This window comes from Eleutherodactylus coqui, chromosome 1 (genome assembly GCF_035609145.1).
Source record: "Eleutherodactylus coqui strain aEleCoq1 chromosome 1, aEleCoq1.hap1, whole genome shotgun sequence".
Taxonomy (NCBI): domain Eukaryota; kingdom Metazoa; phylum Chordata; class Amphibia; order Anura; family Eleutherodactylidae; genus Eleutherodactylus; species Eleutherodactylus coqui.
This window is the reverse complement of record NC_089837.1, coordinates 432,537,862-432,565,797: the sequence shown is the minus strand read 5'-3', so window position 1 is coordinate 432,565,797 and position 27,936 is coordinate 432,537,862. Positions and strand designations below refer to the sequence as shown.

Here is a 27,936-nt window from a genome sequence, read left to right as displayed (position 1 = left end):
CCTCTTTTATCTAGATAGGGTACTATACCTACAGCTGAGCTGGTCAACAGCCGATATCTGTGAATATACAGATATGAGGTACCCGTGAGTGCATGGAGTTTTTCAGGCAAAAACGCATTGCATCTGAAGTGTCGATCCTCTTGCGCGAGTTTTCATGTGCGATAGAGGATCAGAAGTGTTTTCCATTGATTTTTTTTTTACCTTTTTTTTTTTTAATGGGAATCCACGCATCGCATACGAGAACCAGCAATGCATTAAAACTCCCATTGAAATCAATGGGCGATGTGTTCTGAGGGACGCAAAAAATTAGAGCAAGCCATGTTTTTTTAGTTGTTTTTTTTTTTCTTGCGGTCCATGAAAACTTCGTTCATGTATATAGTTTCATTCAAAAGAATGGGGTTCCTATTTGCGTGAGATTTGTGAGCCTCGCAACAAGAGTTTTGGTGCAATTCTGTCTGATAAATCCACATACCTGGGAGGTCATCTGTTGTGAAGCTGCCTAAAAAAACTGAAACGCTCTGCAAGGGCAGAGCTTCACATAAGGGGTCTGTACATCACCTGGAGCACTGATGCATTTAGTCACGTTTCACTTGGCTATTAGGGGGCAGTCATCTGTACCGATCAGCTACTGATAGGAGGCATCCACAGAGCTGAGAGACCTGGAGCCCCGCCGTAGGTTAATAATACTAAACTCCTACCATTACTTTTTAAACTTTGATAATTTACTAGTCCAGATAGCAAGTCTGGAAAATGATTGAATAAGAAGTGTAATCTTACAAGCATGGCTGAGGAGTTGTAAAGCGTCTTTGGGGACTCTTTATTTATGTAAATTCTTGTATTCTTCCAATTGTACTTTGCATTATGTGGACTCCCCACCCCTACCTCCACCCCCACGGAGTTCAAAGCCCACTGAAAATGGAGCATTTAAGGTCTCCATAGATAGCTGAAGTGCTTGTGCTTCACAATATTGCTTTAGAATTGTCTCCTCTTTCTAACTCATTAATGCAACTTTTAGAAGTAGGAAGCTGAGTCGATGAACACTTCTATTCTTGCCTTTAAGTGTAGTTGGCCACAAGCTCTCTTGCACAGTAGGTGGATCTGTACTCGCTGTCTGAATTAGAGCATGCAAGCAATATGTTCAGAATGTAATCACCAGTTTAGTTCTTAGCCCATGGGCTAATTCTAGGGAACTGTGGTGCGCCCGCTGTGCTCTATTCTAATGAGCCTACAAAGGCATATGTACATCGTGTGTGGCTTTTGTGACCTAAAGAGTGACAAAGGATCCTACTCAGTCTTTCATTGTGGGAACCTGTCTTGTTCTCCTGTTATGAACTAGCACTCTGTAGTTCCGCTGTTAGGTATACTTTTGCATTACTCAGGGCTCCAGACATTAAAAACTTTTTTTTTTTCTTTTTACTTAAGAACAATAGGCTCTTAAAAGGTTTGAGCCAATTTAAAGTTAATCACTAAAATGCATATACTGTATGTACTGTTAGAATAGACCTGCTGTGTGCAGTGCACTATGTGTCTTTCCTTGTGTTCCCTCCTTTTCTGCTGCTTGGGGGTACTTCTATACGTAGCGGATTTGGGTGCGTCTCTGCAGCTAATTTCACCCGTTCAATTTAAGTTCAGTTGTAGGGGTGAAATCTGCATAAAACCGGCATCAAATGGTGTGGATTTTGATGTAGATTTAGTGTGAACGCACTCTTAAAGATTCTGATTCATGGTGACCTGCTGCTGCACATCCATGTGGAAGATCCCGTTATTGTCTATTGAAATTTTTTTGTGAAATACGACAAATTCCACGATATTTGGGGACACAGCTTTTGTGACATGATAGGTTATCGTTCTGGAAGTATCCATTAAACTTATGTTTGTCAGCCTACCACGTTGAGAATATTTGATGTGACCCGTGACTCTATACAAGTGCTGAACATAATATTTAATCGTCTTTGAACTCATTTTGCGGTGGATTGGTGGAGATGTGTTTTTCCATTCTTTCCAATGGACGATGAGGTTAAGGTGCACTGGATGACATTTGTGTAGGTGTGGGGATCTCACCAGTAGAATTGGCTATAAACTTTGTACTGGCCTTTTGACAGTAGGGCATAAGGCTTACATCGTGAATCATCGGAAAGTGGGGCGTCCTTTTCGGGGCGATCACCATGTTATTGGGTAAAAGCCATGCATGGTGAATTAGGGAAAGTGTTTGGAACATACATTTTCAACTTTATGCAAGTACTTGACCCTGCAAACTTGGCTTGCTTTGCTTAATATAGTGCAGTGTGCTGTTGCTCTGCTTGTAAACCAGTGAATAATAGCGAGCTGTTACAGTGTTTCATGTTTGCATCTTTTTCTTGAGCTACTACAATGCAGCAGCGATATGGTTTTATCTACGTTTCATTTAATAGATGAAACCTAACAGATGAACATGGATGAAATTCAAAGCCGCACAGTCTTATGTTTTAATAGGATGATTTTGTTCTGACAGTGATCTCATGAGACAACCCTTGTCTATATATGTCCTATACTGGCCTATGCACTTCATGAAGGGCCCGCACTTTGGTCCTTTATGAACAGAACAGTGAGCCCCTCCTAACCCTTTCCAATCCACTGTCTGACATCTGAAGACATTATGATTGAAGGCTGTACAGCTCTGATGTCAGAAGACGTCCAGCAGGGTATTCTTACTGTATATTACTGGCCGCTCTGTTGGCGGGGGCCTCTCCAGCATGTCCCATATCGCAGTACTGGCTCTAGCCAGCAGATGGCGGCCATTGTATAATGGCAGAAAGAGAAAGAACCCTGGGAAACCCTGAATCCCAACTTGGATTGCAAAGGGTTAATTGGCACCATGTATTACTATATCTCTGATAACACAACCCTTTAACATGGTGTTTGCCTTGTTATACATTTGCTATAGTTCTTAAAAATATATAATTATTTTGCACCAATTCTCACTATTTCTATTCTAGATTCAGAAAATGGTGATGTTAATTATGATTATGACCATGAATTGTCTTTGGAAATGAAACGTCAGAAGATACAACGTGAACTAATGAAATTGGAGCAGGAAAACATGGAAAAACGTGAAGAGATTGTAATAAAAAAAGAGGTAAGAGTAAAGTCCTAGAATTGCGTGCGGCATCCTATCACCCCTTTGCAGAAAATGACCATAATAAGTGCAAAGGAATCGGCAATGCTCCAGTCATTGAGACCCCCACCAATCAGCAAGTTATCCTCAGTCCTGTGGATAGGTGATGGCTTGTAATTCTGGTACAACTCTTAATTTTCATTGTTACAAATGAATATTTTCTAGCACCTACTCATGTGGCAATATTTCTTTTGTATCAACTTGATTTTAACAATATATAAAATTAAGCTGACACAGTCTTTTTAGATTTTTAATTCTTTCATAATAGAATGGAAATGCTAATTTTCTTATTCTTATCATTGGGGGACATGGCTCTCAGACCATGGATATAGCAAAAAGGTGTTTGCTCCTCCTACCAGCTATACCCATCTTGCACAACTTTGTTACCAGTCAGGAATATAGGGCAGGCACTAGACTCTCCCTGTTACCCTATTGAGGAGGGCTAACAGTATATACCTACATCCGACCATGACCTGCCAGCTATAGCGTGCCCCCTCCAATGAGAGCACTCCCTCCATAAAGGCTAGACTAGTACTGGGGCGCACGCTGCTGGAGTCCTTTCCTGCAGATACCTAGGTATACTTCACTCTGTGGTAAGTATTCTCTCCACTGCTCATTCCTATCCTCTCCCTCCTCATACACAGGATGGGAGTCTGCTCACCTCCCCTTTTAGCCTACTACAACCCCCACTATGCTTTCACATGTCCTTCCTTGGAGTGGTCTCTCCCTCCCTCCCTCTTATAGCATGGCTCCTCTCCTGAGTCTTGGACATGCTGTGCCCTTCCTTCTCCAGCTGCTTTCTCGGACTGTGTGGTAAGTTCCGCTCCCAGCCGCCTGGCACTTCACCTGCAGGTGGCTGCTGCATAGGGTTAGACTGACCTATAGGTTGCCACTTTTCAGCGGGCGGTCTTACAGACTCTATTTAGCTTATCCTAGTGCCCTGCTGGCAGGAGGTACTTTCTGTGTTTCTCCTCCATTAATTGCTTTGAGTGCTCTTTTCCTGCACTTTCATTGACTCCCGCATTTCCCAGGCTTAAGGTCGTCCCTCTGGTCCTTTTCTCCTTTGCCACTGACCTGTATTACAGTTCAATGTGTTAATGTTTAATGCTTCATTCCACCTCTTGTACCTTTACATACACTGCTTGCATACAAATGGATTAGCTTAGTGCCTGCAGGAGGCATATAGCTGCAAGGAGCTAACACCTTCTTGCTTAGTGTCCGCCTCCTTGTGACGGGAGCTATAGTCATGGTCCTCCAGTGAACAAGGCAAGAGATTTTATAGTAAATACAAAAATCTCATTTTCATGTGTCTACCAAGTGGGCATAAAGTAAAACAAAAATAGTGTATACAAAAGATTCTCCTGTTGAAAATGCAGCTTTTTTTTTCTTGTAGATTTCACCTGAAGTTATAGCGAAAATGTCTCCTTCACCAAGTAAATCCAGCAAGTCTCCTAAACGGAAATCAAGTCCAAAATCTGGCAATCCTACAAGTAAGAAAGAAAAGAAGGCGGTGACAGGGACATCACCGCCACCGTCTGAACTACCAGTGAGGTTAGTTTCAGGATTACACTAATTGGTCTCCAGTCTATCTTCAAGGCTGGAGGCTCTGCTAGACCTGTTTGATTTTATTGTGGTTGGGGCTCTAGAATCTCTGGGCATTTCTATTTAGTTCTGGGGAGTAACTCTAGGGAACTCAGGTCATTAGACCAGACCACTACAGTGTTTAGCGATAGACCTTGTTCTATTCTGAAAAGGCATTATTAAGTAATTTGTATAGGTAGGGCAATTATCTTAGAATCTTTGTCCTATTCTACCTGCGCTAGCAGACTGTCTAGGGACCAGGGTTCCTACACGGAGGACACACTGTATGACTACCGCATCTTACATAGTGATTTTGGCAGTTGTTTCTGGTATTTCTGTGCTAGCATCATTGCAGATTAAGGTGTAAACCAACTGCAAGAAAATGGTTCTATGAAGGTTCCTGATGAAGTTGAATACTCAACAGAAACTCGTTGAACCGCATGAACTAGAATCAATCTGATTGATAGGAACGTATGAATTAGAATTTTCTCAGCGATTGAAACATACGAACTAGAATTATTTTTAGTGACAGAATCTTATGCTTTAGAAACTTCCTAGTGACATAGGACACAATTGAATCGTATGAATTAGATGGCTTTTACTGAGGGATATATTAGTGCAGCAATATCAGCCCTTTATTAAGATAGTGGTTGAAAGAAGCTTCCACTAATGCCATTCCAGCACAGTCGTCGTGGTCCCAAATTGGGGCCAAGAGAATCCTGTTTAATTACTAGTGGTCCCAGGACACATCTTTTAGGCCTTAGGCCTCATGTCCACGGGCAAATTATGAATTAGGATCCGCAACGGATGACCCGCATGTGGATCCGCATCCCATAGGGATGCATTGACCACCTGCGGGTAGATAAATACCCGCGGATGGTCAATAAAAAGGATTTTAAAAAAAAAATGGAGCATGAAAAAAAATGGACCATGCTCCATTTTCGTGCGGGTCTCCCGCAGGGACAGCTCCCGCAGGCTTCTATTGAGGGGGTACACCCTCTAGTCCAGTCTGTACTGGGGGATACTATCTAAACCCGTCTTTTCAGTATTTTGTGTTGGGGTGGTAGATTTGCATGTGTTTTGTTTGTCTTGTTATAGCTTAGTCACATATTTTATGTCTATTAATAAAAATTATATTCTAAGGAATTCAGTGAAAAAATAACAAATGTACATCGTTTCAGCTTTTTAAAAAGGAGATTCAATATCCTTTAGTAGATTTTGGTGTGTATAAGATAAGGGAACAGGCTTCTTCTCACAGCGTCTTTAAGAGCTCAGTGATCTCTACACAATGGTTTATATGATTTAGTAGCAGTTAGAATGTTTTCTAAATGCTCGGTGATGAGCAGCACTCATTGGAAACCGTTGTCATTTGTTGCAGACATTCCAAGGTATCACAAAGCAAGAAAAAAGGCCCTCGTACACCAAGTCCCCCTCCACCTGCTCAAGAAGAAATTTTGCTCTCAAAGAAGCACAAAGATAAACACAAAGTGAAGGATCGAATGGAGGACAGAGTGAAAGATGGAAAAGAAAGGGGCAGAGAGGTTGAAAAACACAGAGACAAAAAAGATAGACAGAGGTGAGCATTTCTTCTGCTTTGTGCACGGCCGAATCCTGCAGTCAGTCTGTACACCGAGCCGGGTCTCTGCACAGTTAGAGCGCCTCTTGCTGGGAAGATCCCAGATTACCTTGGATAATGATTTTTTTAGATGAGCAAACAAACGAGTGATGTCGGCTTTCTCGTTCGCACTTGTGCAGCCTGTTTAGACTAGTTCAAATGAGAATTGTTTACGGGGTATTTACATAGGATGATTATCGCTCAAAATTGATTCAGAGAGGCAAATTTGAGCGATATCTTGCGGTGTAAATGCAAACAAATCGCTCAAGTTCTTATTGCTGACTTTAAGTCAGCATAAAATCCATCGCTGGATAGTTGGCTTGTCATTCAGTGTAAACGCTCAGTGCTTCACATAGGTGAAGCGCTGAGTGAGAAGCCCATGATCCAACCGTGAAGTCTAGGCAAAAAGAGAAAGATTGTGCTAGCAGCACCAGTGGAATACCCACTTTGGGTCAGGCTGGGAATGCAACAGCTAGAGCAAAATAGGGCGAGTCCAAGCGCACACCCCCTCAAGGAATCCACAAGCACAGAGGATCTGAATTCATGCATGCACAATAGGCTCTAGAGACGCCAGAGTAAGACAGAAGTACAGGATCGGGTGAGAGAGATGGTGGAGCATCAGTAAATGTTATGTTTATGTACATCATTTGTAACACCTGTCGAGGGGGTGGGTATTGTATGTATTGGCTGCTAAGCATATGTGGATCACTATATATTGTCATGTGATTTATATTACCATTGAGCTTGAGAAGGCCTAACAACTGAAACGTTGCTGTGATAGGCTTTATTGCCACATCACAGACAATCTGTATTTATCACCCCTGCATGCTGCCCGAGCTGTTGCTTCAAATTGTGGATTTCAACAGGAAAGTCTGTCTAAACGCTCTGCACAAGCGCTAACTTCATTAGCAGTGATGTCAGCGCTTATGCAGGCCGACTCTCGTTCCTTTTTAGCAAGTAAGAGGGACTGAACGACTGCTGTTGAAGCCGAACGATAAGCAAACAGGGCAACGATTATTTTTAAGGCTGCATAAAATGAAAGACGAACGTAAAATGATTCTCGTTTGTCATTCAGTCACTGGCTCGTGTTTAGACTGAACGATTCTCGTTCACTTTTTCTCGTTTTGAATCATAAGGGTTCCATCTAAACGCACCTTTAGCGAGAACTCCACAGCAGCTGTCAAACAGTAAGCTGGCCCATGCTCTGGCCATTATGTGCTGCCAGTAGGTATCTCCCCATTGCTCAAAAAGATCTTTCCTAATAGATTTTTAGCTAATTTCTGCAGATTGGAGTTTTGCCCGTGAATCTAAAGATAGGGTTTTTTTTTTGGTAGCTTTAACTTTGACCCAGAGGAAAATCATGTTGTCTTCGATTTTTTTTTTTTTTTTTTTTTTTTTTTTTTTTATACATAGCTATTAGCTGTTACTCAATGAGTTGATATTTATTTTCTGAACCATATTCTGGTGTTCTGTTTTCTATCTAGGGATCTGTCTGAGGGATCTCACAGGCAGAAGCGATCACCAAGTCCACCTGAACATTCTCCCAGCAATTCTTCCCATTCAAGAGAGTATTCACCTGTTCCTTCAAGGAGACGACATACATCTTCACCAACACCTGTGAAATCCTCATCTCACAGACACGCAATTTCACCTTCCCGCAGGTGCAGACTTAATATTTTTGAATTTTCTTATTCAGTTAAAGGGGTTTTCTGAGTTATCTAGTTTTGGGTTTTTCATGCTAAAAACTATATAAATATACTCGCCGCAATGCCGAACCGCCTCCGCAGCATTTGGTAGCTGATGTCACCCAGCCAGAAGGCCCTGTCACATTTTGTAAACCTGTCACATGGCCTTCTAATGTTGGGCCTTCTATTTGCTGCAGTGGTCATGTAGGTAAACCCACGTGACTGCTGCAGCACTTGTAAACCAGAGAACTGGGAGCGAGTGGCCGTGGGGGAGCATCGTGGCAACAAGGAGTTTTCTGTAGACTGCATGCCTCCACTGCTACCAATGACCTCTGAAAACACCCTTTTAAGAATGTTTACTCCTGAAATTGTAAAATAAACGATATTAATTAGTATATAGGTTCACTTCATTGTAATTTTACTAGTCTTTTGTCTATTTCTAGGAGAATTCCACGATGTAAGTTTGATATCTGTTCTTTGTTTCAACAGGTCTATTTCTCCTGCACGTCGTCATTCTCCTCTGTCCTCAAGACATCACTCTCCATCTTCACAGTCGGGCTCATCCATTCAGAGACATTCTCCCTCGCCTCGTCGTAGGAGATCTCCATCTCCTCACTATCAAAGAGCCTCCTCGCCATCCGCCAGGCGCTCATCATCCTCTCCATATGCTACCCATACATCGTCACCACAGAGGCGGAGGAGTCCATCCAAACATCGATCCCCAGTCAGGGAAAAAGGAAGGCATGACAGGGAAAGGGCATCTGCTTCGCAAGACAGGCGTAGAGACCGGAGGGATGGTATGTGCTCTGTATACATGTTGTATATGAGCTTCTTTTTTTTTTAAGTAAAAATTCCTCGCTGTATTTCTCACATGCCCCAGATTTTTGACTAGTTTTATTCGTTATATGGAAAGTGTAATACAATGCCTAAAGTAAAACTAGTCATTTACCTTCTGATTTCAGCACTTCCATGGGTGTGTTCATATGTTGCTGATTTGCTGCACATTTTATCACAGCTTGTACTGCTTAAATTGGAAAGGTGAAATCTGCAGCAAAATCGGTGCCATATGAATGCTTTCCAAGGAAGAACCCTGTCTGATAGATAACACTTAGTGGCACATGATGTGACTTATTCTGTTTTATTATTTTTAGTTTACGTGCAAAGTGTATGGAGGTAAGCACAGCCCCAGTGACATGCTGTAACCATATTTGGGATCAGTGCGACATGGGTCCCAAACATGGTCATCTGCATAAGCAAGGATAAAAGGAAGAAAAAAAAACTGCATTAAATGCAAAGTGTAAACTTTTATAAAAGTCTTCTGTGATAGTTTGCTGAAACATGGTTAAGAATTAAAGGTAATTAACTTCAGTCTTCTGGTTTTGATACTATGTGCTTATATGATTAGCTTTTTGTTGCATTATTTCTTTCAGATAGCAGAGGAAGAAAGGATAAGGAAAGAGAACGAGATGACAGGGAGGCAAGTGGCTCTAGAGACCATAGAGATGAAAGAGAATCTCGTGACGGTCGAGATCGTAGAGACATCAGAGATAACCGTGACAGAAGAGAGACTAGGGATACCAGGGAGAGCCGTGAGACTAGAGATACTCGTGACTACAGAGACACTAAAGAAAGCAGAGAGCAGAAGGATTCGCGCTCTGCACGTGACACTCATGATTATAGAGAGAGAGACAACCGTGAGTCCCACCGGAAAGATGATCAATATGAGGAACGTAGTTACAGAAGAAGCCACGGGCGAGACGAATCTTCAAGATCGGACACAAGAAATGATTCTAGGAATGACACTCGAAATGAATCCAGAAGTGAGGCCAGGAATGATCGGAATGGCAGAGCACGAGGGCGAGCACCGGACCCTCCTGAAAAAGGTATTCTTTAAAGGGGTTCAGGGTTGTAAAAACTGGACAACCCCTTCCCTATGCGTTAAAATAACAAATGGCGATATACTCTCCTCTCCCAGCTCCCGCTGTGTCTAGCGCTTTTTCCTCCGCTCCAGTCTCTGTTGACAGCTGCAGTCCCACCCGGTTTATAAGATGTCACAGGGACTGCAGCCAATAACTGTGCTCAGCAACCACTCTTTTATGATTATTTTCTTAAAGAGCCTTCTAGCACTTGAAGACGACCCCATATAGCCACTCTTATATAGCTTTAACCATTGGATACTTACCTACTTTGTGAGTGATTGTATGTCTTTTCTAACTAATCCAGCTATTATGAATAACCTGTCGGTGCCGTAGGGAGATTTGGCAGCTGACTCCTCCCTTCCTGATTAGGGGGGAGGGTGTTGCTGTATTTTTTAATTTTTTTTTACATACAACCTATTGCAGTTCCCAAAACGATTCATCTAGTTTTGGTACCCTGGTATTTTTATATTGATTTGGCTCCCTTTTTAAAAAAAAAAAAAAAAATAGATCTTTTAATGGTTTCATGTTTTGATTTTCTTAGCCAGCGATTTCCTTGTGAACAAAGGATCAAGCATACTGAAATTGAAAATGCCCTTGATCCTTCTCTTCCCTGGCATTTGCTGTTGAGATATCCGAATACATATTAAATGGTTGAGCGGTCCCACTGAAATCTGTGGATTTGGCCAACATTCATACAATGTTCATGACATCTTAACTTCTTGCATATACGAACAAGTGATGCAGTTTATACGTCTTAAGGTCTCACAAGTTTTCTCATCCTTTCCATTGTAATAGGCAGTCGCGGAAACAGAAGTTCTCAGGTGGATAGTCACAGCAGCAGTTACCACGACAACTGGGATTCAAGGAGCAGTTATACGGAACGCGAGAGATATGACAACAGCGAACAGGGGAGAGACTCCTCATTTGATCGTAGACATGGGGACAGAGAACGGCGTGAACGAGAGAGGGGTATATACCAATACTTTTCAGAATGTTTGGCTCAGGAGATGTCATATGAAAGGGGTTGTTTAATTAGGATAACTCCTTTTCGATAGAGGCTAGACCAACTGATTGCATTGGGCCCTTCTTCTGAAATCCCTTGAAAGTCATCAGTTTTCTGCATGCTCATTCCCTGCTGTTAGGGAAATGTACTACATAATGGCAGCTATTCAGATCAATGGATGGCTATTTAGTAGAAGGACATGTTGAGTAACTAATATTGGCTTCCTGCTCGGCCTCAGAAAGTAGTGAACTCCTTCTGATGTCAATATGTCCTGAAAGGGCATATAACAGTAGTTCAATTGTAATAGAATAAAACCTCAATCCTTGTCAGTGCTGTCCTCAAACAGTGTTGCAATTTAAAATCCTTCTTTTGTCTTTTTCTTAATTGAAACTCCTTTCAAACCTGCCACAGAGTTTGAAAAGCACTTTAATTGATACATAAAAATAAGAGTATTTTAAACCACAACTCTGTCTGACAGCACCGAAAAAGACCTAGTTCTTGTTCTATCACCATTGATTGCAAGAACGGACTCAAGAAAATTGCTAACCAGGCCGGACATTTTGGCAGCCAACTCTATAAAGCATAAACGCCTTGAGCACAACCGCCATAGAGGAATGTAACATCTGCAGCAACCAGCAGATTGTACTTTGTGTATACAGTTTTGCACATGATGTGCTTCTCCTTTTATTTTACTTGCATGTTTTTTCATAGTGAGTAGTGATAGTGAGAAAATACATTTAGCTGGATACATACAAAAATGCTGGTTTTACACATCCCCCATGTTTTTGATTTGTGAGTAAAAATTAGTTAATTATATTTTGTCTTTCATTGTAGATCAAAGAGCAACATCGCCAACACAACACCGGGGAAGGAATGATGATGAACGAGAAGAAAGGAGAGACGAGCGCAGAGCAGATCGATCCGATGATAGGAGAGATGACAGGGCTAGGGAGCGTGAACGTGAAAGGGAGCGAGAGAGAGAAAGAGAAAGAGAGCGAGAAAAAGAGCGTGAATCCGAAAGGGAAAGGGCTCGTGAACGGGAGAGAGAAAAAGAAAGGGAGCGAGAGCGTGAAAGAGAGAGGGAAAGGGAAAGAGAGCGAGAAGAACGGGAGCGAGAGAGAGAGCGTGAAAGAGAGCGAGAACGGGAGCGTGAAAGGAACCATGAAAGGGAAAGGGAGCGAGAACGAGGTAGGGACAGAGAGAGGGAGCGTCCTAGAGATTGGGAGGAAAAGGATAAAGGAAGAGAAGATCGCAGAGACAAAAGGGATGATGTGCGAGATGAAAGAAGTCAGAAAGAACTCCATGAAGATAGGAAAGCCAAGTGAGTATCATGTCACATGGTCAAGAATGGAGAACCTGGCAAGTCTGTACATTACATTGAGAGGCTATTGATTTTGATAGGTACAGTGTATTGATTAGATTTTCGCTGCGAGAAATCGAACACTTTTTTTTTTTTTAAAAGGAATTTTATTTAGCCAGAAATTAACAAGCATATAAACATGGATAACTGGCACCGCAGGTGTCAGATTCAGCAGATAGTACATTGCATGAAAAACAGGGTAGAGATAACCTTCGCCTGCGTACATACACCTATTTCCCCCCCCCCCTTTAAACTCTTAACTTTATCAGTTATTGCTAAACAGTAGTTTAACCTTGAATAGATCAACTGTGATCAATCAGGAGAGAAAGCAAAAACTTAAACTTAGACCCAACCCCTTGGCGCGACTCTCTTAAGAAGAACTGTGGGAATAGAGGAGAAAAAAATAGTTTTCTGAGCATAGGGTTTTATCGTAGAAAGCAGATTGAACAGGTGTCTCTTTTTATCCTTCTCTCTCCCTCACTCCACCCCCCCCCCCCACCTGGCTTGGCTCTCCCGACGCTGTCGCGGGGCAACTCACCCAGCTATCCCAAATCTTGTTGAATTTTTCAGGGCACCCCCTGGCCATGTATATCAGTTTGTACATTGGGATTTCAGCATTAACGACCCGGACCCATGCGCTCCTAGTCGGCCTCCCGGGGTGTTTTCAATTAAGTAAGACCACTTTTTTTGCATAGAAGAGTAGCAGCTTGTATAGTGTACGTGTTGCTGCGGCCACCGGCAGGTCTCCCACAAGCCCAAAGAGACCCGTTCCAGGATGCATGATCCTCTGTGCCCCTAGATGCGTTTCCATGAAGACAAGCACGTCTCTCCAATATTCCTGTAGGACCGCGCACTCCCAAAACACATGCATGACCGTCCCATCCGCCACCAAACATCGTGGGCACGTTGCAGTAGAGAGCAGGCCCATAGTGCACACCCTGGAGGGGGTATAATATATGCGGTGCAGAAACTTAACTTGGATGAGCTTGTCTCTAGCGCTAACCAGGAGGGGACCAGAACCACCCAATATATCCTCATCCTCCCCTGAGGTCAGGTCAGGGATGTCCCCCTCCCATCTCTGTACGGCCCTCTCGCCTAGCGGGGCCAGGTGTCGCGCTGTATGGGCATAAAAACTCGACAGCGGTTTGACAAGATTGCACATCTGCGCCAGGGTCTCCAGCCGTGTCATGGATAGCGGGATAGATAAACCTCCAAACTGAGCCCTGGCTACATCTCGCAATTGATAGTACCTAAAGTAGGAGTTTTCGGACAGGCCGTGGGCTATCCATAGCTGCATAAAGGTGCAGAACTTGCCCTCGCTGACTATGTCAGAGAGGACATTGAGGCCCCGGCGTCTCCAGAAGGCGGACTCCGGGAAGCGCTGGAAGTGTGGCAGTTTGGGGTTATTCCAGAGGGGAGTGTGTGGGGATCGCGCAGTCTCCTCTGCAGTGGACAGTCTCGTGACCCGTTGCCAGACCTCCAGTGTCGCCAGCATGGGAGTGGGTAGAGGGCCGACTGAAGATGAGGGGCCACACAGTAGTTCTGAGCCGGGTCCACCATTCTACGTTCCAGGCCTACTGCCGGGTTGTAATTTGACGAGCATAGCCACCATCCCGCGTATACCAGTTGGCTGGCCAGGTAGTAGTAATAGAAGTGTGGTAGGGCTAGTCCCCCTCCGCTCGACGGGAGCCACAAAGTGTCCAATTTAATCCTGGGTGTAGTGCCCCTCCACAGTATGCGCAGTACGATCCCGCGGAGCTTAGTGAGGAATTTTTTTGGGACTAACATAGGAGAATTATGCAGTATATACAGGAATTTTGGTAGCGGTTTCATTTTTAGCAGGTTTATTCTGCCCACCAGCGTGAGTGGGAGAGAAGCCCAGCGTGTCGCTGCCTCCCCGGCCCAGGCCAGGAGAGGGACCAGGTTGGAGTTGTAAAAGGCGGATAGTTCCGCTGAGACCTTTACGCCCAAGTAGGTGGTCTGGGTTGTCCAGCTCAGCGGGGCGGGCAAAGGGAGCTCGGCGGCCGCAGGGTCTACCGCCAGTAAATGAGTCTTGTCCCAGTTGACCTTAATGCCAGAGTGTGCGCCGAATGCGCCGAATATAATCAGGGTTGCGTCTAGAGACGCCTCCGGGTCTTGGAGGAAGAGAAGGGTGTCTTCTGCATAGAGCGCTATGCGCTCTTCGTAGTTCAGTTTAAATCCCTTCACTGTTTGTGACGTTCGGATTTGGATCGCAAGAGGCTCTATGGCGAGGGCAAACAAGGCGGGGGACAGAGGGCAGCCCTGTTTTGTGCCTCTGCTCAAGGAGAACTGGGCAGAAACATGTATTAGTTTTAATGTTGGCCACCGGGGAGTCGTATAGGATCTCGATCCATTTAATAAAGGTTGGCCCGAATCCGAACCGCCGCATCACCGCCCATAGGTACTTCCACTCTACTGAGTCGAAGGCCTTTGCCTGATCTATAAATACCAGGGTGCGCTTCCCGCAATTAGTGTGCTTGTACGACAAGTAGTTAAAGAGCCTCCTCAGGTTCATGTCCGTGCTTTTGCCAGGCATGAAGCCGGACTGGTCCGCGTGTATGATCTCTTTTAGTACCGAGTTTATACGCGTCGCCAGAATTTTTGCGATTTATTTTTACGTCGTTGTTGAGAAGGGAAATGGGGCGGTAAGAGCCGCAGTCCATGGGATCCTTTCCGGTTTTAGGGATCATTATTATAAGAGCTTTACGCATTGTGTCCGGTAGTGCCCCTTCCCGCAGAATAGAATTATATAGTGTGAGGAGTCGTGGGGCCAGGGTTTCCACATTTTTTTTTATACCATTTCCCGGGGAGCCTGTCCATGCCTGGTGATTTCCTATTGGGAAGTGCCTTAATGGCCTCCGTTATTTCTTCTATACTTAGCGCGGCCCACCTGGATAGGGATCTGTCTCCACTCAGTGTGGGGAAGGGAATGTCATCTAGGTACGCCAGGAGCTGCGCTTCAGTGTAGCTCAGTCTGGAGGTGTACAAATCTCCATAGAATTGGGCAAACGTTTGATTAATTAGTTTGGGATCATTTAATAGAGTACCCGTGCCGTCCCGCACCGCCATAATTGGTGGCAGTGTCTGATCCTCTCTAGCCAGGTAGGCCAGTAAGTGGCCGTTCTTGTCTCCCTGATCAAAGATCCGGTGGCGGGAATACAGGAGTTTCTTCTTGGTGTATTCTATAAGCAGTAGTTTGTATTCCCGTCGCAGGGCACCCAGAATTGTAGTAGTTTCCGGGGAGGGGTCTGCTATGTGTCTCGTCTCTGCTAAGTCAAGGCGCCGTTCCAGGTCCAAGCGGCGGGCTCCCAGGGATCTTCTATGCTCGGCAATAGCCGAGGTAAAGGATCCCCTGGTGAAGGCTTTAAATGCGTCCCATACCACTAGCTCCAAGGTCGTCCCCTCATTGACTTCCCAGTACATCTCAGCCTCTTGTTCTACGTACTTGTGCACTTCTCTCTGTTCCAACCACAGCGGACTCAGTCTCCACGCAGGGCGACTGCCCTCAACTCCGAGGTCAAGAACTAATTGGAGCGGGGAGTGATCTGAAATGCCTCTGGGTAGATAGGATATATCACGAACCATAGGGAGGCAGTCCGGAGAGCCAAAACAGAGATCTATGCGCGAGAAGGCATTGTAAGTCAGGGTGTGGCATGAGTAGGCTCTCTCATGTGGATGTTGCGCACGCCATATTTCCTGCAGTGAGTAGGAGTCAGCCCACCCAGGCAGCCGAGCTTGTGTGGAGGCGGCTGGAGTGAGACGGTCCCGCACCGGGTCCAAAATCAGGTTGAAGTCTCCCATGATTACTATCGGGGCCGCCTCAAGGAGGACCACTCGTGCCATCACCTCGTGAAGTATTTCAATGTTAGCAGGTGGTGGCAGGTAAACAGTTACTATCGTGAGGAGGCGGCCATGGAAGGTTCCCTGTAGGATCAGGTAGCGCCCCCCAGGATCTATGTGTATTTGGCAGACGGCAAACTGGGCCGATTTGGCCACCAGTATACTGACTCCTCGAGCATAGTTTGAGTAAGTCGCGTGATACGCTGAGCCTATTGTTGCTCGTTTAAGCGCCAGCGTCTTCGAGCCCCTAAGGTGTGTTTCTTGAAGTAGTATCATGTGGGGGGAGTGAGTTTTAAGGAAGTCAAAAACCAATGCTGTTTTAATTTTAGAGTTTAGTCCCCTGACATTCCAGGAGACCTGTTTTAATTATGTGCTAGCCATTTTCAAGGGGATGGCCATTGTTCCCACGAGTTCTTATAAAGCATCCGAAAAAGAGTCGCGCCAAAAATAACAACAAATAGAAAATTACAAAGCAATTCACATTTACCAACCTCGACCAATCCATCACCCCGAACTTTGGACCGGTTTCGATCCCATAACTCACAACTTTGTAGGGGGCGTGAGACCTAGCCCCAAGCGTGAATCACCAACAGACTATAACAGAAAAATGTAGTACAGTAACGGCAGTTACGAGCATGAAAAGAAAGTCCCCCTGTGAAGAAACAGACAGGGTTATGTGAGTGTGGGCTATGTCAATGTGGGCTATAGGTACCCGGCACGGGCCGCGGGCGCTGCATAGGCCCCCAGTCCAGTCGAGCTCCCACAGTCTAAGTAGAAAAAAAAGTAACTTTATCGCAGCCCACATCGTTCTGGATTTTCATTATCTTCAGCTGCTGGCCTTCTTATCTAGAGTGGAGTGAGCGAGGGTGGTGGCGGGGTTGAGAATGGGAAATGAGAAGGGGGGGAAAGGTAGGGGGGAGGAAAAAGGAAAGAAAAAAAAAAGGGGGGGGGGGGAGTGGGAGAAAGGGGGGAGCCACCCTCCACAACGACCGGCCAGCCGCATCAAGCACGCATTTATGAAAGCCTCACGGCGTAGGTCAATTTTGTTCAAGCCAGTTTAGGACATCCTCCGGGTTTACAAAGAAATGGGAACGGTTATCCTTGATCACCTTTAGTCTGCCAGGGTATAACATGGCGTAGACAAGCTGTTTTGAGCGCAGCATTTTCTTTGCCTCTACAAATTTTTGGCGCCTCTGCTGTACCTCTAGGGAGAAGTCCGGAAAGATACGGATTGTTTGTCCGTCAACCCTTACCGGGTCTCTCTCGCTGTTGAGTGACAGAATTTTGTCTCTGTCCCTATAGTTAAGCAATTTTGCAATGAAGGTGCGTGGAGGGCCTCCGGGCGGCGGGGCTCTTGATGGAATGCGGTGTGCTCTCTCAACGCAGAATAGGGGTGACAGAGAGTCGGGACCATACTCCAGCTTGAGAAGCGATTCTAGGTAGTCACAGGGATCTCTGCCCTCAGCGCCCTCCGGCAGTCCTATGAATCTGAGATTGCATCTGCGCAGGCGGTTTTCCATATCATCCATTTTTCTCCGCTGCGCCGTGAGGTTAGTGCCGAGGGTGCGCACTTGATCTGAGAGTGGTGTAACAGTGTCCTCTAAGTTAGAGACTCGCGTCTCAACTTCTGTTGTACGCTCTCTCAGCGTTCGTACGTCCGCTCGCAGCAGACCAAAGTCCGACTTTTTTTTTTTTTCTGTGAGGGCAGAGCGCGATTCTGTAATCGCTTTCAGCGCATCGGCAATAGTCGGGCCAGATGCAGGAGGTGAAGCTGGTGCTGTTGCCACAGGGGGTGCAATTTGCGGGCTGGAGGGCGCGTTAGGTCAGGGGTCCATTGAGGTGCTGGGCCGTGAATATTGCTGCAGCTTGCTAGTTATTTTGGCTTGCTTGCTTGGCGCCAAGGATAGTAGTAGGGGATGTCCACAGGCCTGAACTTATAAATGTCACAGGGGGGGATTCATGCGCAGTTTAAGCTTTAATGCATAGCTGTTGGGGTGCAAACATAGTGTAGTAGTATTTATGCACCTTGAGCGCGACACTTCCAGGCGGCAGCTCCGGGCTTAGTTTCTGGGTGCGCGTGAAGTAGTTGGCTGCAGTCTCGGGGTGCCACGTTTGTTAAAAGGCGGGATACGCAGAAAGAGGGGGCCGCCAACTGCCTCTGCACCTCTCTGTTCGGGAGTAGAGTGCTCCCCAGAGGGAGGGTGGCTCCGTGCGCGGTACTCCTCGCTGTATGCGTGGTTCTCTGCTGTGTTCCCCCACACTGCCTCCGATTTTTCCCCTCTTGCACCCCTTGTCTTCCCTCGCCTAGGTGGTGTCCGACTGGGGGGAGGGGTGGAGGGGGCCTCTTAATGTGTCTGCCTGTCTGGAGTGCTTACTGCACGACAGGGAGCTCGCTCCAGGGGGTTTCCAATGCCCTGGCGTAGTGCTACTGTCCAGTAGGGGTGGGGGAGCGCAGGGGGCGGCCGCAGGGTCCAGTGGCCGCAGTCACGGCGTCACTCACCCAGTCTGCTGTTTTGTGGGCCTGCCGTTCTCTCTCCTGCTTCTTCTGCCCACTCCCTGGCTCTTCAGGTCCCAGCAGCTGCCCCTTCTTCTCCACTGCTCCTCGGCGGGGGTTTGCCGTTGTCTTCCGCGGCCGGCCCTCACTTCCCGTCGGCCCCGTCTGTAAATTTAGGCCGGGGATGCGCCCGGACCTGTAGGCCTCAAAATCGCGGTTTCAGGTAGAGGCCCGCGGAGGGTCTCTTTCTGCAGGTTTCGGTCCGGTGGTGCCCAGGGTAGTGGTTTCCGCGTGGTGGAAGCCTCCAGGCGCGGCAAAAACTCGCCGGTATGCTGCCAGGAGCTCCGGTCTGTGCGTGCGCTCCTGTTGCCGGCTAGCCACGCCCCCTGAAATCGAACACTTTAAGCTGATAACTGGGGTACCAGCGGCAGGACCCCCTGTGATTCTAACAAAATGGGATTGTGCCGAGCAGACGGTCCCTCTTTAGAATTTCTTTCTTCATGACAGTAAATCCATGTTTTAAATATTGGCAGTAAAGGACGTGTTCACCCTTGAACACTATATTACAATTATATGTAAATTTGAGCTTCTTTGCTTAATATTTTACTTACCTTTGAAACTGCATTAGAGTATATAAAATGTATTTAATCTCTAGTCTTCTGAGATAAATCTCAAAGACTTCTTGGTACTATCAAGTAATCTCATGTAAGACCAATTGTCCCAGAATGCAATGGAACCCAACACCAAGACTGTCTTAAATTGTCTCAAAAGTCCGCTTCTCTAAGATAGAATTTAGGCTATAATCTGTAGTAGGAAGAAAATGTTGGTTTACTTGCCTGATACTAAAGTTACTTATCACGTAGGTATTTGTGTATAGACTATATCTCTCCTTTACATTATTTGATGGGAACAGGACTGCAGTGAAACCAGGCCCAGGGGCAGGATAACAGCAATAATCTTATTAGGCTGGGTTCCCACAGGGCGGATTCCTGACGGAAATCCCGCGGTTTGGCCACAGCGAAAAACCGCAAGATTTCCGCCGGGAGAACCACTGCTTCAAAACCCGCAGCGGTTTTGAAGTGGCCCGGCCGCTCGCTCTTCCCCTGCGGCCGGCGCTCCCATAGAGGAGAGCGCGGCCGCAGCGGGAAAAGAAAATAGACATGCTGCGGTCGGCAAATCCCCGCCGCAGCAGTGGCTTCTGCCGGCTTAGCCGCAGCGGATTTGCCGTCCTGTGTGGATGAGATTTCTGAGAAATCTCGTCCACACAGCTGGCTAATCCCGGGATTAGCGGCCACATGCTGATTTGCCCCGACGAAATTCCGCACGGAATTTCCGCGGCAAATCCGCCCTGTGTGAACCCAGCCTTAAGGTTTCTATGACTGATGTTTTATAGGAGTATCTTAGGCTGGCACAGGCTATAATTCTGGTGTTTGTGATTAGTACACGGTTTGGGTGCATGTGACTGGCAATAACTTTTGTACGTTCTTTGCAGATTTATAGACATTGCTATTAATTTTGGGCCTCATTATGTGTATTTCCTTTTACCTGCAGGAAGCGGCATAGAAATGAAAATAGTCCTAGCCCACGTCAGTCCCCGAAGCGTCGTAGAGAGCATTCCCCAGAGAGCGATGCATATAACAGTGCTGATGAGAAGAGTAAGAATGAATAGTCCCAGGCAACTTTCTTTTAATAATGTTTACTTATATGTATAACCAGCCTTGACGGTACCATAATTAATTAGTACATTGGAAGCAAGCAGACTGTGCAATAGCCAGCAGCTATAATCTATGGAGAGGTCATTTATCAGCTGTGCCTTCAGGCTTGTTATACGTAGCTCATTTGGGATTTTTTTGATGTTATGAAGTTAGCGGTCAATGGATGTTGATGAGTTGAATGTTCAATTATTCATCTTTTAAAGGAAAAAAAAGTATCCTTTTTTTCATAAAATCCACAGATTTATCTATACCGTAGATTTTTTTTTTTTTTATACAGATGGTTAAAATCGATGCTAGGAAAATGGACTTGGTTAAAGGGGTTTTCCAGGAGTAAACTATTTATTATTGGGAGTCCACTGTTAGGGATCCCCACCGATCAGCTGATTTGAAGTGAGAGCGATGCTTGAGTAATAACCGCTGTCACTTCATTCCATACTAGGCACAGTACCATACATTGTATACTAGTTGTGCTTGCTATTGCAACTCAGTCCAATTCACTTGATTGAGACTGAGTTGCTCTCAGGCCACATGACAAATGAACATGAGATCCCTGGACTGAAAAGAGGCCGCAGCACTCAAAAGTGCAGCGGATTCTTCAATCAGCTGTGGATGCCGCCAGTAAACTATTGATGACTTCTCCTGAGGATAGGTCATCAATAGTGTAGCTGGAAAAAGCCTTTTAAAGGCTGTCCATTTTTGTAACACGTCTATTTTTTTTTCTATTTTTCCCAGTGGATCTAAAATATTCAATAGGTCTTGGTTAAAAATGTCCTATAGTTTTGTTTCTACAACAGCTATGCCAACTTATGTGTTTTATATTATAAACAAGGGGCCAATGCAAGTGTGATTGTAGGAACAGACTGAAGTTAGTCTGTTTAGGAGCTGTAGAAAAGAACACTGGAACATTTTTAATCAAAGCATTTTGCAAACTTGCTTTATATTTCACGTCTGATGCATTAGAGAACAAAAAAAAAGTGGTTGTGCAAGTGGTCAACCACTTTATTCCTTTCATTGGCAAGGATGTATGTAATACGTCACAACTTTAAAAACTTGCTGTGACTAATCTAATTGGGCTAGAGCTTATTAAAGCCCGCAATTTGCTTTTGAATATTACAAGGCTCAGTATTCTATAGAACTAACTAATGCAAACACAACAGCACTTGTGTGTACCTTATCACATAAGGGAGGTTCCTTATGTGTGTGTTGCGAGCTCATGAAAGGAGTCTGGATGCGTGACTCCTATAAAGTCCAGCAAGAAATGATATATTGGAGCCGCAAAACAGGGTACCTAAATACCTTGATGTATAGAGTTAAAAGAATTCCATTTTTATTAAAGCCACACGGGCTTGATGCGGTACTCAGGACACAGCACTTCAAGTTAGAGAGGAACACTAAAAAGTTTTGCTCTCCCGATTGTGTACTTTTATGGTAGAGATGGAAGGGGGAATCGGATGAGTGACCTCAGGATCAGCACAGATTTTTACTGATGTTTTCCACTGTACTACCCCAGTGACCTCGAGTTGGGTAGGATATGAAGGGATTTCTTGGCACTGTAAACGCAGTGAAGACCTTGCGTATAGTTCCTGCCACTAGGAGAACCCTAAGCAAGAGAAGAGTTTACTTCTCCTGCAGCCACTCAGCTAAATCTATTTTAGCTTAGTTTCCATAGGAGGCAGACCTTCCTGCTACAGGTCTTCAAGATCCTGGAGTTTCTTGGACTTTTTGGGTTCACAAGGTGACAAAATTCCTTTAACTTTTGAAGAGGTGCATCAGGGTGCCACTAACTTTCCTGCTGCTTTTCTGCCTCACGAAGGCAAGGTAACACAGAAAAGCCTTAACTTTTTTTTTGTGACCCATCAGTGAAGATCCTCCTGCTCAAAGGAGTTTGTGGACTCCTCTCCCACTAAAAGGAAGCAATAAATAGTGGAGGATCAGGCTGGATATCAATGCCGCAGCATGTGGCACCTACCTCTGGGAAGTTAAGTATGATGACCCTTAGTTTTCCTTACCCAAATCTGTCCTGCTCCTATTCTTTTTCACTTAGGTGCGTCTGGCTTTCATGTGGCCTGAGTGGGAGGGAGGACTTTCCCTAGGCTGTGCCGCATGGGGAATTTTTACCGGTTTTTAAACGAACGGTCGGTCCAGTTGTTTCCATTCTCTGCTACAATCTTCGGTGCCGCTTCTGGTGCCCACACTATTCTGGTCGCCTCCCCTTCTAGCCTTCCCACGCTCTTTTGTTTGCTTCCCCTTCCAGCCCTTGTTGTGTCACAAGGAAGGGAGCCTTCCCTTTGCATTTGATTGGCGGAGACCCACTTTCGGGAATGGAATTTCAGCTTCTGGTGATCAGTCTCACCATCATTCCTCCCATCCTGGATTCCATTTCTATGTAGTTCCTTTGTTCCACAGCTCCGGGGGACCTCCTGGATCTGGGTAAGATCTGCCCTAGGGAGCTGCTCTGCCCTAGCCCACCTGTAGCTCTCTGTAATATGTGCACATTGTGGTAACGATAGGTTATTAGGCAATTTTCCTTTGCACATACAGCTACAATGTCGTATTTTAGGGTAGAACCCAGTAAACAAAGCTCGGCAATCGCATGTTCCCGTTGTTACACAAAGTTCTCATGCGGTCAGCAGGAGCATCTTTGCATGAACTGCCTGCTTTCCAGATCAACCGGATAACCTGTTGCAAGGATATCCACCGCTGAGCCCCTACATGGCCCTAAACCCAAATTGCCATGCTCACTCCTATGGTGGTTTTGGACCTTAGAAAAGTCTCCAGGTCCATTGTGGAGATGCTGCGTAGGGCATCCAGCTGGAACCCAACCAAAACTAAAGTCATTCCTACCGGAATGTACTCGTGGCAGGACCACGAAACAATGGTCTCCAAGGTTGCACAGTCATACACAGTTGCCTCCTTCCTTTGCCTCTAGGGACAGCTCCCACTCTGAGGGCAAAATGTTGGATTCTGACTTTGGGCCATCGCAGACATGCTCATAGAGGCGGTTAAAGAGACCATGTGCAAGAGCAAGATTTCTCTGCCACCGCAGACGACTACTCCTTCCAACATCCATGACATTCCCCACTCGTGGAATTTAAGGAGGCAGTTTCCAAATAGTGGTCAGCTCCAGGTAAATGTTTCCTCAAGTCTAAGTACCTGGATGTAATGTTTACGTTCCTTGAGGAATCCATTAAAAAGTGGTCTTCCTCACAATCGGTGGATGCCCAAGTGTTCCCTATCAAAGCGCACTACCCTGCCCCTAGCAGATGTGCCATCTTTTAAGGACTAGCATAATAAACTGCTGGAATCCTTTGCCAAGTCATCTATCGAGGGCACTGTGTCAGTTCTATGCCACCTTTTCACCTCTTTCTGGATGGCGATTGGGTGAAACAACTACGCCGAGGCATACTATTTGGTGCCCCTCTGGAAGAGTTATCTAAGCTTGCTCTTCAGCTCTCTCAAGCAGGCAAGTTCATCTGTGAGGCCTCCCTAAATGCTTCCAGACTTCTTTTTTAATTAAAGTATTTTTATTAAACTTTTTCCAACTTTTACATATTTTAAAACATTATTTTACATGTCTTTTCTTCCCCCTCCTTCCCTCCCCCTCCCCCTCTCTCTCAAGGTTTGGTCCTTTGGATAAACTGTCTCTGAATGGACAGTCTTTTGTCATAGACAATAGTGCTTCTAGCCAGTTCCTCTGTGCTTTCCGTGGCAATTCCGAGCTACCTTATAACTTAAGTGTTGGTCTGCAGACATCCCCTCCAGGAAGTCTCCAACTGGTCTTCTCTTCACCGGAACTCGCCTCTTTGGCAACCGCCTAGATTAAATCATTTTATGAGGCAACCGGCTTTGGACGCCTTAGCAATCCCCCTAGTATTCATCTGATCCTACGGCTCCTCAAGAAAGCCAAGATGGAGGGTGTACCCATGATCTTCAGACCGCCAGACTGGCCATGTCTTTGCTGTGCTGATCTAGTGTCCCAACTGGATGACACCCCCTGGCCATTTGTACTCAGGCAGAGCGCAACTCTTCACACGCATTTGCAAACGCTACGTTTGTTGGTGTGGCTGTTTAATCCACAGTGCTGAAAGTGCAAGGGTTTGCAGACCCCATTGTATGGGCTATGCTCAGGGCAGAAAATCATCCTCTCACATTTACTACGGGGTGTGGAGTCCTTCAGATTAGGCCTTCTGTATTCTCTCCAACCCATGCATTTTTCTGTTCCCAGAATCTTTTCATTCCTGCAATCAGGCATGAATACAGACCTGAGCCTCAGATCCTTAAAGGATCATATCTCTGTGCGATCAGTCCTTTTCTAACGCCTCCTGACTTCCAAATCTGCAGTGCGAACTCTTCAGGGAGTGACACACATTGCTCCTCCTTACCATCTGTAATCAGCACCCTGGAATTTCAATTCGTTCTTGGATGCATTACAATTGTCTCACTTCCAGCCAATGCGTAAAATTTCCATCTGCCTGCTATCTTGGAAGGTCGCCTTTCTGGTAGCCATCACTTCGATTCGCCACATCTCTGAGCTCTCCGCGTTATGTAGATCTCATTTTCTTGTGCTTCATCAGGACTAGGTGGTCCTCAGATCTGTCCCATCATTTTTTCACAAGGCGGTCTTGTCCTCAATGAGGACATCGTTCTGCCCTCCTTCTGTGCAAAGCCTTCACACCCCATGGAATGTTGTCTGCGTAAGTCTGATCTCATCCGTGCACTGTTCTATCTTTCTTGCACAGAATCCTTTCCACTGTTCAGATTTTTTGTTTCTCATCCCTAATGGTGATCATGGGGGCCTACTGTGTCAAGGGCAGGACTGTGCCTATTCAGGTAACGGCCCACTCCACATTATGGGACACCGCACAGGATGCACCTAATACTTCTGTCCTGCAGGTTTGCAAGGATGTGAAGGTTCACTTGATACGTCCACGAAGCTTGCTAGAAATGAGCGATCAATGAACAGTGCACAATGGCAGTGCATTTAGACAGAACAATTATCGCTCAAAAGCTTTTGAGCAAATTTTGAGTGATAATCGTTGTCTAAATGGGCTTTAAGAGGAGTCAACTCTTCGTTTGTTTATTATCCGCCTCCTACTAGAAGTTGCTGTACTCAAGTTCTTCACCCTGCCCCCAATGAACACCTGAGAAAAGGATTTTACATTGTATAACACAAAATCCTATTTCTTTCATGTTATCGCCTCCCTTAGCAGTGAAAGGATATTTATCCTCTGCTATATTTATAGGAGGTGTTTCCCCCCCCCCCCCTGCTAAATGAGAAGGTATGCAGTGTCAGATATATTCAGCTTTTATTTGTGTTTAATTTGGCAGCAAAAGGGTTAAAAAGAAATTTGTCTTGGGTTGATACGTGACATTATTCCACAGATTAATTCAACATAAAGGTGAATAACTTTATGAATCACTTACTTTTTAATTCAAAGTTGTTCCTCTGGCCATTGGGGATAAGGATACCATTAAATTCAGAATATTATGTGCTCCTGGTTTCAGGGGGTAGCACATTGTGGGAGCTCAGATGACAATTATTTTATATATTTATAGTAAAAGCATTTGTAAAGTTACATTCTACAGTTTATGAAGACTTTAATTGTGGAAAATGGCATCCAAGACAAGCAGTTTGTATGACCAGTATTGAGCAATTTTGCAACTTGTACATCAAAAGTGTCAGAAAAAGTGTGACCATATTGCTCAACTCGCAGCCAGGATGGCAGTTCCGATCTGCGGCACTCATGGACGTTCACATGATCTGACCCATCCATCGGCAGTCTACATTGGTTAACATGTTCACTGCATTGCCCATGTGCTACTTTTTAATACATGTTCAGCATTATTCAATGGAGGCCATTGATGGATGTCAGATCTTCTCCATCTGCGGCCAGATGTCTTTGCTTTCCTTCTGTTTTTGTACTTCTCACGTACTGTGTATTTTGGAATGGTCCATAGTAATAGATAAAATGCAAGATATTAACTTTTAGTATAAAAATCTAAATGTACAGAAGCTCTTCCTGAAATGCATAATTACATTGTGTATTCTTTGTAATTTCTTTTCAGATGAGAAGCACAGGCTTCTAAGTCAAGTTGTCAGACCTCAAGACACACGTCTCAGTCCTGCTCTTATTTCAGAGGAGAGGCCAGCTCGTTGGAAGGAGGAGGAACGTAAACCGGACAGGAAAGATGGATCCAGGCGTTATGAGGAAGCGGAGACTAAAGAGCGGATATCTACTAGCGAAAAGCAGAGGGAACACTTGATAGATGCTGAAAGCTCAAAGACCAAAGAGACAGAGAGCACTCTACAACATAAAACTGACGAAAGAGAGGTTACTGACAAACTACATGAAGACAAAACCAAGAAGAAAACCTTGAAGAAAACTGGAAAGAAAAAGAAAGAGGAAGAACCTGCAGTTGAAAAAATTGCAATAGAATCTCCACCAGTAGAGGCTAAAGTATTTTCACCCAAAAAGGGCCAAAAGAAGAAGAATTTGGAGAAAAAGCGAAAGAAGGGAGAATCTGATATTTCGGATGAAGAAGTTGTCCAGACCAGCAAGAAGAAAAAAGGACCTAGAACACCTCCAGTAGTAGCTGCATCCGTCACAACTTCAGCAGTTGTTAAGGAGGAGATTCCGGAGGTCACATCAGACAAAATGGCTGTTGATACAGTCCAATCAAAGGACTCCACATTCAGTGACTGGACAGATGAAGAAGATGTTCCTGAAAGAACAGAACCTTCACTTCCAGAGAGAACTGCAGAAGAACCCATCAAAAAGCCCTCCAAGGTTAAAGTCGAGAAAGAAGATCAGCGACCTTCATGCATGGATGAACCCCCAGCTCGAAAGCCTGTTGAGCAGAAACGCAGCAGTAGTATATCCAGTAACCAGAGCCGTACATCAAGCCGCCTGCGGTCACCATCTATTGATTCTGTTCATCGTGGTGGGGATGAACAGGTTGTTAGGAGAAGACTATTGCATGGCAGCTCTAGAGACCGAGAACGAAATAGAAGCATTGAGCCTTCAGGGGAGCGCAAATCTAGAATTGATCAGCTGAAAAGAGGAGAGCCTAGCCGCAGCACTTCATCAGGTACGGTGTTGTGTTTTTAACTATAACTTGACCCCAGCAGCTCAACTTGTTGTTTATTCAAAATCAATACTCCTATTTCGTAAAAGGATTAAATTGTATTTCTTTATGAGTGGTACGAACAGGTATTGGCTGCTAATCTAGTCTGTTTCTACACTTAATCAGTTTTATTAAATGTATCTTTAATGTGAAAAAGAGATATAAAAACATCAAGAAAGTAAATCTGGTACCAACAATCAATATGTGCCAAGAAATCCCAGCTACTCCCTTCTTGAAATGCCTTCCAGAAACAAGAGAGCCCTATATAAAGATATTGGTCTTCAAAGAGAGTCTGTTTTTATAGAGCCAAGGGAAAATCCACAATCTTGTTTCAAGAGTATAAACTACCAAGTAAATATCCTGCTAAAATAAGGTAGAGGTTAGGAGGGACATGGCCTCTCCGTTTGTGGCTCTCCCATTACAC

At 45.1% G+C, this 27,936-nt stretch overlaps 1 protein-coding gene across 3 annotated transcripts in view; it reads left to right on the top strand.

Moving 5' to 3' along the window:
- ZC3H13 (zinc finger CCCH-type containing 13) overlaps nt 1-27,936 on the top strand; it is a 57,216-nt gene that overhangs the window by 16,180 nt on the left and 13,100 nt on the right. For all 3 annotated transcript variants that reach the window (XM_066582061.1, XM_066582053.1, XM_066582046.1), the window contains 10 exons: nt 2,976-3,115; nt 4,548-4,705; nt 6,114-6,311; nt 7,835-8,011; nt 8,525-8,832; nt 9,466-9,918; nt 10,750-10,923; nt 11,792-12,278; nt 20,224-20,327; nt 26,454-27,476. In XM_066582061.1, the coding sequence (XP_066438158.1) occupies nt 2,976-3,115; nt 4,548-4,705; nt 6,114-6,311; nt 7,835-8,011; nt 8,525-8,832; nt 9,466-9,918; nt 10,750-10,923; nt 11,792-12,278; nt 20,224-20,327; nt 26,454-27,476 (3,222 nt within the window). The remainder of the gene's footprint in view (nt 1-2,975; nt 3,116-4,547; nt 4,706-6,113; nt 6,312-7,834; nt 8,012-8,524; nt 8,833-9,465; nt 9,919-10,749; nt 10,924-11,791; nt 12,279-20,223; nt 20,328-26,453; nt 27,477-27,936) is intronic.